Source organism: Mustela lutreola, chromosome 12, assembly GCF_030435805.1.
Source record: "Mustela lutreola isolate mMusLut2 chromosome 12, mMusLut2.pri, whole genome shotgun sequence".
NCBI lineage: Eukaryota > Metazoa > Chordata > Mammalia > Carnivora > Mustelidae > Mustela > Mustela lutreola.
In genome coordinates this window covers 96,612,516-96,624,670 of record NC_081301.1, presented here as the reverse complement: position 1 = coordinate 96,624,670, position 12,155 = coordinate 96,612,516, and the positions used below count along the sequence as shown (strand labels likewise).

Genomic DNA, 12,155 nt, shown 5'->3' with positions numbered 1-12,155 from the left:
GCCAGAGGGCCCAGGGACAAAGCCTCAAGACGAGCACTACAGAGCCCGCTCAAAGAGCAGGTGCTGGGACTGGGTCGGCACAAAGTTCTGCTAGGGGACAGGAGAAGGGTCTAGGCTGCCTCAAAACTGGACTTGAAAAGCAGTTATTTAATTAAATATAAAAATTAAATGTCAGAGTTAAGCGCCAGGGAAAGAGGGGCTGACAGGCGCTGGCCATCCTTCTCTTTTGAGCATCTTCTCTCCGGGGACGGTAAGCCCTCTGCTCCAGGGCCTGTCTCCCACCTAACCTGCCCGAGGACAGCACCCTGCTTCTCTGATTCCCTGGCCTCCAGCTCCAGGTGCAAACTAGGCACAACACAACAAAATCGGTACCCCTGGTTCTTAATTCTAATTTTAGAAGTGAGGAAAAACTATGACATATGATACTGGGATGATTATTTCAAGCTAAAAACGTGAAGCCCTGAGACCTACCTTCCTACCAGCTGTAGTAGAGGGGTAAAGCCTCCCCCCACAGAGAGCCAAACCGAGAATTCTGCATGGCCTCAGTAAGGAGAACCACAGGCTGGATCCCAGAGACCACAGCCACCATAGAGACGCTGGGCCTTCGCAGTCTCCCCACGGCTACCATTGCTCAGCAGATGCAAGAGTGTGCCCGAGCACACCCCCGCGACACAGCCCGAGGGCCACCTCTGGCTCCTGGCTGCAGGACCCATGACCACACCACACAGCTGGAAACACCTTGCCTGACTCCATACCCACCCGGTCCCAGAAACACAGGCCACCAGCATGGAAAGGCCTTGGCAGCGGGGACACCACAGGGAGCCTCGGTGACTGTCTGCTACTGCGTGCCGCTCCGGACCCCTGCTGAATCTTCTCAGCTCACACATGCGTGAGTGTCACTGAAAATTTCAGGCAGTTATTTTCACGAGGAATAGTGACTAAAAATTCCCCAAGCTTACTGTGCAAGTATGGCCACCTATTAGTGCTGACAACTGTTATGGGGACAGTCCTGTTGGATGACAAGGCCATACTGTTACCCCAATCTCTAGGGGCAAGGCACTAGCATAGGAAGGTTTCTGTTTCTGGTGCCAGGTGGGTGAACCCCACCGCCCACTTTATCTCTTTCTGCACTTCCACTTCTTCACCTGCAAAAATAACGCCATCCCTACCTCACAGGGCGGCTGCGACGCTTAGTGAGCTGCGGCACATCAACAGTCTAGTCCATCAGTAATAAATGCTGATGAAAGTCGGCCACCGTTTGTCTTTAAGCTGCATGAGAAAGGATCTGCTTCTTCATACTTTTCAAACATATGGGACCTGAAACACTATGAGTTGTCATAAATAGATCTTCCAACATCAAGAAAAAAAATACTGTGTGAGGTTTTTCTTTAGAACGGTTTTACACCAGCTCAGGGAATGATATGACACGCCCGCCAGCCAGCCATGAGATTTAAAAGATGTTAGTTAACCTGAACAAAAGAGAACAGGAGTTGACCTAAACTCTTTTTTTTTTTTTTTTTTTAAAGGGACACCTTGATCTTGACCTTTAGTTGCCAGGTCCTGGGTGGGTGAGATTAGGCAGGCTACTCACTCCTGCTCTAGTCCAACAGAGGAATGTGGACATAAAAGTCAACTTCCAATCTGGTGGAAGATTTTTCTTGTTGTTGTTGACTTGAAAAGGGCAATTTAAAGTTAGGACATATTTTAGCTATGTCTCTAAAAACTAAGCCTCTCCCCCTCAGGAAATCTGGAATCAGAGCTAAATAGCTTCTTACCTTACACATCTCTTGCCTAGTCTTTAAAAATTGGTTACTGTGGTCTTAAAAGCAAGGAAAAATAACTTATTTTAAATTAAGGGAGTGGAAGAGCACCTGGGTGGCTCAATGGGTTAAAGCCTCTGCCTTGGGCTCACTCAGGTCATGAACTCAGGGTCCTGGGATCGAGCTCCGAATCAGGCTTTCTGCTCAGCAGGGAGCCTGCTTCCCCCTCTCTCTGCCTGCCTCTCTACTTGTGATCTCTCTCTGTCAAATAAATAAATAAAATCTTAAAAAATAATAATAATAAAGGAGTGGATGGGGTGCCTGAGTGGTTCACTCATCAGATGTCTGCCTTTGGCTCAGGTCATGATCCTGGGGTCCCAGGATTGAGCCCCACATCAGGATCCCTGCTGGGCAGAGAGCCTGGTTCTCCTTCTCCCACTCCCCCCTGCTTGTGTTCCCTCTTTGTCAAATAAATAAAAATATTTAAAAATAACTAATTAATTAATTAAGGGAGATACTTGACCTCATTAATCATAAAGGAAATGCAAATCAAAACTACAATGAGAGAACATTCAATACCCGTAAGGATGGCTACTATGAAAAAACAATAAACAATAAACATCAATAAGCAGGTGTTGGCAAGGATGTGAAAAAATTGGAGCCTCGGGCGCCTGGGTGGCTCAGTGGGTTGAGCCTCTTCCTTCAGCTCAGGTTGTGATCCCAGGGTCCCGGGATCGAGCCCCGCATCGGGCTCTCTGCTCAGCGGGGAGCCTGCTTCTCCCTCTCTTCTGCCTACTTGTGATTTCTCGTCTCTATCAAATAAATGAATTAAAAAATCTAAAAAAAAAAAAAAAAAGAAAAGAAATGAGAGCATCATACATTGGTGGCAGGAATGTAAAAGGGTGTAGCTGCTATGGCAAACAGTATGACCATTCCTCAAAAAATTACCCAGAGAACTACCCTGTGATCTAGCAATTCTACTTCCAGATATATACCAAAAGAACTGAAAGAAGAAACTCAAATAGAGGGCGCGCCTGGGTGGCTCAGTGGGTTAAGCCGCTGCCTTCGGCTCAGGTCATGATCTCAGGGTCCTGGGATCAAGTCCCTCGTCTGGCTCTCTGCTCAGCAGGGAGCCTGCTTCACCCCCCCCCCCTGCCTGCCTCTCTGCCTACTTGTGATCTCTCTCTCAAATAAATAAATAAATAAATCTTTAAAAAAAAAAAAAAAAAAAAAAAAAGAAACCCAAATAGATATTTGTATACCCATTTTCAAAGTTATAACACAACAGCCAAAAAGTGGAAGCAACCATCAACAGATGAATGGATAAAAATATGGGTAGGGGCGCCTGGGTGGCTCAGTGGGTTAAAGCCTCTGCCTTCAGCTCGGGTCATGATCTCAGGGTCCTGGGATCGAACCCCACATTGGGCTCTCTGCTCAACAGGAGCCTACTTCCTCCTCTCTCTCTCTCTCTCTCTCTGCCTGCCTCTGAGCCTACTTGTGATCTTTCTCAAATAAATAAATAAAATCTTAAAAAAAAAAAAGAAAATATGTATAGACACAGGAGAATATTACTCAGCCTTGAAAAAGAATACAATCCTGTTATACAACATGAATGAACCTTGAGGACACTATACTAAGTGAAATAAGGTGGTCACAAAAGGACAAATATTGTACGATTCCACTTACATGAAGTCCCTACAGCAGTGAAATCCTGAGACTGAGTAGGTAGTGGGCACCAGTGGCTGGGGTGGGGCCCAGGTTAGAGTTTAGCAGAGACAGTTTCAGTTTGGGAAGGTGAGAAAGTTCTGGAAAGAAGATGGTGGGGACGGCTGCACAACAGTGTGAATGTACTTAATGACACTGCACTGTGCACTTAATAATGGTTAAAACAGTAAAATTTGTGTTATAGTTTACCACAATTTAAAAAATAAAATTAAGACTATATAATAATACAAAGAAGGTTGTGCCCCAGCTCCCTGTCTTAGGAAGCCTAAGCACTTGGCTCCAAGAGGTAACTTCCTACTTGGCTCCAAGAGGAAGCTCCCCACATGCACGTGCGTGCGCTCTCTCTCTCTCCCTAAAATAAATAATCTTTGAAAATAATAAATGAGTGGATAACATAACAAAATGCAAATTAAACTTTATTAACTTGAAAAATTAAAGAAATGACAAAAGAAGATAAGGAAAAACCAGCATTATCTGTCCTCAATGTCTAGTTAGCCTACTATATAACTCTCCTCATACTTCACTAATTCTGAGCAATGCTGCCCTTGTTAGAAATCTAATTATAAAACACAATACATCAAAATTTAAGTTTCAGAATTTATGAAGCTGAATCTCAGATTAATCTAATTTATTTCAAGATGGCAACACCTGCCAAGTCTTCAGGGAACAAGCCCTCTGTCCTCACTAGACTGAGTTCCTTGGAGGATTCCACGCTTTCCTGTTACAGTCACTCCTCTATGCCTGGCCAGTAACCCGTACTCAATTTTTGCTAAAGGGAGGATGGGTCATCGCTGGGAACCAGTCAGAAAAGACAGCATCAGGAATTTAAGGTGATAAAATAAATCTTACATAATAGCCACTGATCCAGGTATTGAAAGAAAAATAATTAAATGTGTCTGTCTATATAAATAGAACAAAGCAAATATCTGACTAAAAAATTCAGCACCTATACGACACACATGCAGAAGGAGTAAACTGAGTCCCCGGCCTCCAGCAGCTTCCAGTTAGCTGGGGGTACACACCCCGGCAGCTAGAACAAAGTGGAACACAGGAAGCACTGAGGAACAGGCGCACCGTGTGGATCCCTGGTCCACCTGCGGGATCGTCAGAAGCGGCTCCATATGGGCCGCCTGGATGGCTCAGCCAGTGGAGCGTGTGCCTTCGGCTCAGGTCATGATCTCAGGGTCCTGGGATCAAGCCCCACATTGGGCTCCCTGCTCAGTGAGGAGTCTGCTTCTCCTTCTTCCTCTGCCCCCACCCCTGCTCATTTGCTCTCTATCAAATAAATCAATAAAATTTTTTTAAAAAAGAGAGCTCCATGGAGGAAGCCGGCGCCTGAGATGGACTTTAAAGTGTGAGCAAAACTCTCACCAGCAGAAGTGATAGTTCAACAAGAAGGAGCAACAGAGTGGGGGAGCAGGGAGTGGAAGGGCTGAAGCACTGACCAGGTACAGCAGAACAGTGCGCCACGCAGCAGGGCAGAGGGAGCGTACATCAGGGGGGTCTGAGCCCCCCACAGAGCATGGATTCATGGTTTGTTTGGTTTTTTTTGGGGGGGGGGATTCATGGTTTTGTTCGAGCTGCTGGCAGGAATGACTAACCGAGGAGCCCGCAGGCTGCACCGACAAGGTGTGCAGTGAGGTAGCAGGTGTGCGGCGCGGGCAGATCAAGAAACAATTCTGGCGGTGGCCCACACTCAGGCACTGGTGAACAAAATGGTACCTTTGGTTAAGTCTAGCAGTGTACTTTTCACTCTAGTTTATTATTCTATATCATTTTTTCTAAATGCTGGTAAATACCCAATAATTTGGTTTCACAACCACCAACGGGTTTGCACAATCACTTGTTAGGCCTATTGGCTCCACTTTGGTGAGTTTACATGGTAGGGGTACTAGAGTAAGGAAGGGCACATGGGAGACTGCACTTGCAGAAGGACCTTGCAGAGGGACCGGCAGGCTGGGTGATGGATTTCAGGGGGGGGGGGGGGCAACATGACAACGCTATGGGGCCAGAAAGTGTAACCCTGAAGTAGATGACAAGGCTCAAACCAGGGAGGGCTACAGGCAAAATTAGAGCAGCCCAAGTGCACAGAGGATGGAATGGAAATAGAGAATGAAAACCAGCTCAGAAGGATTTGGGCTATAGAGGGGAGACATTTGAAAGTCTTAACAGTGAAGTTTCCCACTAATTACAGGGTCCCGCTCTGGGGTGGGGAAGCACAAACACAATGGCCACTTGGTGTGAGGGACAGGAGGCGGCAGGGCAGTGCTGAGTGGTCAGTGCCTTTAGCAAGGCAGTGCTGTGTGCTAAATAAGGGGTCAGCAGACATGGTGTCAAGCACGGAACACCAGCAGCCCGTCAAGCTTCTGCAGGCAGGCTGTGGGACTGGTCAGAAGCTGTGCGCACACGTGGACAGCAGTAACTTCAAAGAGGTGATCCTGGGGGGGCGCCTGGGTGGCTCAGTGGGTTAAAGCCTCTGCCTTCGGCTCAGGACATGGGTCCTGAGGGTCTTGGGATCGAGCCCCGCATCGGGCTCTCTGCTCAGCAGGGAGCCTGCTTCCTCCTCTCTCTCTGCCTGCTTCTCTGCCTACTTGTCATCTCTGTCAGTCAAACAAATAAATAAAATATTAAAAAAAAAAAAAAAGAGGTGATCCTGGGATTATAAGAAGGAAGGGTGCACTGCGGAGAACAGTGGCCATGACGGGAAGTCTTATTTCAGTAGCTCCAGGAAATGGAAGCACTCTGATCATGGAAACGGGTTCAACAAGACAGATGAAGGAGAAAGGCTGGCTTTGATCAGTCTAACTTCAAGAAAAGGGAAGAGATTTAGATAAAGTGATAAGTGTTACAGAAATCGTGTGGAAATCACAAATTGGAGGCTCTAGAGCAGAATCCAACCCACAACTTATTTTGTTTGGCTTAAATAGTATCTTTTCACTGGGATAATTTCAAATAAAAATCTGGATTTCTGGCTTTCTTAAAAATCGTTAAGACTGGTAATGATGGCTCTGTAGTCCTGTAAGGTTTTTAAAACATGCACACTCTTGGATCTACCAAGTTTGTGTGTGCACCATTAGCAGGGGGGTGGATAAACTATGGAGCACTATGCAGGCATTAAAAATAATTAGAATTATATAAACAGAAAAAGATTTTTTACATCCTTACTTAAAAAAGCAAATTGCTGAATAATGCATTGTGTGATCACATTAATGTTAAAAATTAAAACCATATTGTGATAGTATATAATATATTCTGTAATGTATCCTACAAAACATACGTAGGCAGTTGCTATAGAAAACAGCATGGCAATTCCTCGAGAAATTAACCACAGAATTACAGTATGATTCACCAATTCCACTTCCAAACATCTCCGAAAGAACTATAACTTGGGCTCGAACAGAGCACACCCAAGTTCATAGCAGCATGATTCATTATTCACAACAGAGAGAAGGGGAAGCAACCCAAGCATCTATGGACAGATGGAGGGATAATCCAAATGTGGTCCATGGAATATTATGCAGCCTTAAAAAGGAGGGAAACTGACACAATGTCACAACATGGATGAACCTTGAAGACATCAGGCTGAGAGAGCCAGTCAAAAACTGGTACACTGCAAGAAAATAAATGTTTTTAAATAAATAGTTTAAATGGATGGCTGGTCTTGGTTTTAATGTGGTCAATTTTGAACCTAAGTATTCCCTGGTCAATTCAAGGGCTTAAAGGACAAGGTGTAACTACTAGTTTTCAGCCTCTCCTGGACAGAAACCGTGCCACTCCCACTATAGCTGGAAAACACAGCAGAGGCAGTGTACTACCCGGATCTGACCTGAGAGTGAAGTGCAGGTAGGCACACCCCTGAGGCATTCTTACACAAAGCAACTGAACTTTGCCTTCAGCTTGCCACTTCCCTCTTGAGAAGGTTACTGGTTACTTGTCCCCAGATGTCGCCCACTCAGCAATCCTGTCTTATCCCATACAAAATGGGTAACAAAACCCCATGCCAGCCAAATGAGACAAAGCTGTGAAAGGACCCAGCGAGGGCAGACACCCCGTCAATCAGTCCCTGCCCCATCGGGTACACATCATCATCCCAAAATCTAAAGCCACAGCCAAATCTCACAGACTTCCAGTGACATAAAGCAGGATAGCGGCTTTACTATGTCAGACCTAAGCAAATATGCCAGAGCACCAACTCAGTGTAAGATCTGAAGGTCTTGGGGCACCTGGGTGGCTCAGTTGGTTAAGCAGCTGCCTTCGGCTCAGGTCATGATCCCGAAGTCCCAGGATCAAGTCCCACATTGGGCTCCCAGCTCCATGGGGAGTCTGCTTGTCCCTCTGACCTACCCTCTCATGCTCTCTCACTCTCTCTCTCAAATAAAAATAAATAAAATCTTAAAAAAAAAAAAAAAAAAAGATCTGAAGGTCTTCATTACAAACCCACACACCGACTCAACTCTTGTGGCAGGAACACTTAGGAAAGCTCCAGGGATTTAATGCCACGAAGATTTTTAAATAAATATCAGTCCCTCCCTGAAGTTTCAAAGGTTGTGATGACTCAAAGCACACAAGAGGAAACACTCCCAGTAACTGGCAGAGGCCAAGCTCAGGCCAGGCAGTTCAGTGACCTGAACAAAATTAGCCGATTCATGGGCCAACTTCTAATGGTTAAAGAAATATAATTATTACTGTAACAAAAAAATTACAATTATCACTCTACCAAAGACACATTCTTCTAAGTCAAAAAAGATTTCTCCAACCCAAGCTCACAGGAAAGTAACACTCTCTGCCAGTTTACAGAAGCCTAGAGAAGGTCAACAAGATGGCAGATTTTTATAAGACCCATGCCTCATGGACCCAACATAACATATAGTGACATTTCATGTCCATTCTGTCAATTCCCTTGTCCATTTTATACAATACTGTAGGGAAAAAAAACCTACTGATTATCATACAGTAAAATTAACTTTTATTTACTTCTGATGTGCAGTTCTAAGGTTCTAAAATTGCATTCCCACCATGGCCATCAGAGTACATAACAGTCCCATCACCCCAAAAAGCTCCATCCCCAGGCCTCCCCAGGCCCCTGTCCTCTGGCAACCACTGAACTGGTCACGAGAATGTCAAAGAAAAAGAATCACACCTTTGAGCCTGGCTTCTTTCACTCAACACGAAACCTTAGAGATTCATCCCCCTAGTTGCCTGGACCAATACTTCCTCCCTGACACTAAGGGGTAGGAGGACAAGGTAGAGACAAACCCATTTGTTTAGTCACCTCCTAAAGGATATTTCAGCTGTTTCCAGTTCTAGCTGTTATGAATACAACTGCTGTGCACACTCAAGTACAGTCTTTGTGTGAACAAAAGTTTCATTAGGTAATTAGCCCTAAAGCAGCACTGCCAGAGCACATGGTAAATGCATACCTAATGCCGTGGGCCAGCCTGCATTCCCACCAGCCACGTGGCCCACTTCCGGCTGCTCAGCATTCTTGCCAGCACTTAGCATTGCTGGTAGTGCTTGTTTTAGCCATTCTAACAGGTATACAGAGATATATTATCACGGTTTTCATTTACTTTACCATTTTAATGAACATCTTTTTAAAATGGTACACACCGCCTCATTCCCTTAGGGAACGCTGACCATAAATCTCTGACTCAAAATCATCCTTGTAGAATAAACACTGTGCCACCCTCAGGGGCTACTCAAATACACAGGACTGTCTTCCTGATTCTTCCTGATAGGCCCCAGAATTATGTCTGTTTTTTACAGTTTGTTTGTTTGATCTTCTCCCTTACAAAGTGTCCCTTCTTGCTATCAATGGCGCTCCTGCCTCTGGCCGACTTTCCCTGCACCCTTTTCTCCCGCTGAGTTTAGAAACGCATTACCGGGCTTCTCAGAACCAAATCTGAGAAGGAGAGGACTTGATTCTCCAGTGAGGAAAAAGAAAGCTTTTGTTTTTTTCTTTTCAGGTCACTGTACCAAAACTTCCTGACCTCTCGTTTGGCTCCTGAGAAACTTCCAGTAGCTAAATTTCTTAGATGTTTTCCAAAAAGGTGAGGATGCCAGGTTAAGTGGGCACCAGGTAACTGAGCCATTACTGTATTAATCTGTGCAACGAGCACGATGCTATGCCTCTACACCAGGGGTTAAAGCCTACCTAAAGCAAAATAGCCCTATGAAAAATCATCTTGTGCCTGGAAACCTAAGTGGCAGAGATCATCTTAAATCCACACTCACACGTGGGTCCAAATCCTGAGCACCTAGTACGTAAGCCACACATTCAGAGAGGCGCAGAGATAAACATAAAGACACTTCTTTATAGTCAGAAGAGAATTCAGCAGTTCTTTCAAAAGATACAAAGACTGTGTACACACGGAGTCTAATCCTTCATAATATTTAGTGTTCCTTTGAAAGTCATCTGACCAGAAAGCTCATCCTGTCTTGTCAGTGCTAGTCTCCTCCCCTGAATACCTTTTCAAAATACTCAGGAGGTGGAGAGGCGCTGGGAACCAACACTGCCTTACTTCCCAGAGAGCCCGGGCTCCAGGGCAGAAAATGCCAGCAGCTCCAGGCTCTCACACAAACTCCCAGGGGACGCTTGCTGTGCCTGTGCCAGGCCCACAGACCAATCCCTGCTCTCCCAGCCAACAGGGCCGGCAGACTTAGAAGGCCTGTCACCAATTACAACAGGATTGGGGTGGGACTTCCGCTATCACATTAGGCTTACCCACCACCATCTCAGCTCAGGCAGGCAGGAAGAGTGAATTTCACAAACTTTGGGCTCAAGCACTTCCAAGCAGAAATAAAGGAAGGGCAAACAAGCTGGAAGTCACCGTGGCAAGAGCCAGAAAACCAAAACAGCCCCCTAAATTTTTAACAAGAAACAGTGAAAAAAGAAGCAATCAGAACTGAAGTCGAGGATCATTGATTTGCATGTTATCTCTGCAGTGGCTGCTGGGTCCTGAAGCTGTCCTTGGCCCCGGCTCAGCGAGGAGCCCTCTGCCAAGGGGACAGCCGACAGGCCGGCAGCAAAAGCTCTGATTACCTGGGTGCACAGCCTGAAGCGGCCGAGTCCTCCCTGGGCAGAGACATCAATCGCGAAAACTCAGATTCACTTTCCCCTTTGCCCTGACTCCGAGCTACACCTTTCACAGCAGACACGAAACCCAGCCCTGAAGTCACAGAACTAACAAAATTCCCGCATGTCAGATCTTGCAATTCTGGAAATGCTAACTCACACAAAAATCGGACAATTTCTCTAAACACTGTCATCTTAGAGGGAACCTGGACACAGCCCTGTGTTCTCAAAAGGCGGGCCACCTCGGCAGGCCTTGGGCAGCTGGTCCCCCGGCTGGGACGTGGTGACAGCACCCCCGCTCGGACCCCTTCCCGTCGCTGTGCAGCCCACTCGCCTGCACGGAAAACCTGTTGCTGTGCGAGTACTGCCACAGGGGCAGGGAGTATCCGGTGCAAGTTCAGGCCGGCGACCTGCCCGCCTCGGAGGGGGAGGGCACCCGCGCGATGCCGGGGCGGGGGCGCCGCGCCCTGCACGCCCCGGGCCAGCCCGGTGCGCGCCCGGGGCTCCAGGCCTGCCGGGGCTCCAGGCCGCGCGTCCATCTTGCGGCCCCCGGCCCGGCGCCCCCCGGCCCCCGCGCCCTCTGACCCCCGGCTCCCGGATCCGACGGGCCCGCGCCCAGCCCGCGCCCACCCCTACCCCCCACCCCGGCCCCCGCCGGCCGCACCTTGACGTGGAAGCGGATGAGCGCCAGGCGGATGCAGTGCGCCATGCAGACGGGCGGCAGGAACCAGACCTTGGGCGGCGGGGTGCCCTTGTTCTGGACATGGCTGACGATCTGCTGCGCCGTCTGGCGCTCGTTGCCCTGCCGCTTGACCCACTCGTGCAGCCGCGCCTTCTCGAGCGCGCCGTTGAAGAAGACGAAGAGCTCGATGTTGCCGCCGAAGCAGGCCTTGGCCAGCGCGGCCAGGTAGCCGAGCATGTGGTTCCACTGGCCGCCGCTCACCCAGTCGGTGTAGAAGCCGCCGTAGAGGCGGTGCAGGCAGTTGTCGGCGTCCACCAGCAGGCGCAGCGGCGTGTGCGGGGGCCGCTGCCGCCCGCCGCCCACCAGGCTGCCCCGGGCCAGCTTCTGCAGCTCCACCGGCACCACGGCGCTCGGGCAGTGCTTCTCGATGTAGTCCTGGAAGCCCTGCACGCCCATGGCGGCGGCGGCGGCGGGCGCGGGGCGGCGGGGCGGCGGGGCCGGGGGCGGCGGGGCCGGGGGCGGCGGGGCCGTGGCGCGGCCGGGGCGGCGGCGGGCTCTAGGGGGGGCCGGGGCGGGCCGCGGGCGCGCTCATGGCCGCTGCGGCCGCCATGTGCTGCCGCCTCCCAGGGCCATGGCGGGAGGGACCTGCGCCGTGCGCCGCTCGAGGCCCGGGCCAGGCTGAGGCGGCCTCGCGCGGGAGGCGGCGGCGGCGGCGGGGCGGGGCGGCGCAGGCTGACGCACGCGGGCCGGCGGAGGGCGGAAGAGGCGGCGCCGCGGCCTGCCGGGCCCGCACCCAGCGGGGATCCTGGCCCCGGCAGGGAAGTCCGCCCGCCGGTAGCGGCAGCGAGGCCGGCCCGAGGGAGGGGGCGCCGGGTGGTGAGGGTGGGGGGCTCGCGGTGCTGCCTGCGGATCC

At 49.4% G+C, this 12,155-nt stretch overlaps 1 protein-coding gene across 4 annotated transcripts in view; it reads right to left on the bottom strand.

Moving 5' to 3' along the window:
* The window catches only part of FAM120A (family with sequence similarity 120 member A), a 98,130-nt gene extending 86,341 nt beyond the window's left edge, over positions 1-11,789 (bottom strand). For all 4 annotated transcript variants that reach the window (XM_059143155.1, XM_059143156.1, XM_059143157.1 and 1 more), the window contains exon 1: positions 11,225-11,789. In XM_059143155.1, the coding sequence (XP_058999138.1) occupies positions 11,225-11,698 (474 nt within the window). In that variant the 5' untranslated portion in view covers positions 11,699-11,789. The remainder of the gene's footprint in view (positions 1-11,224) is intronic.
* Between the last annotated feature and the right edge of the window lie 366 nt (positions 11,790-12,155).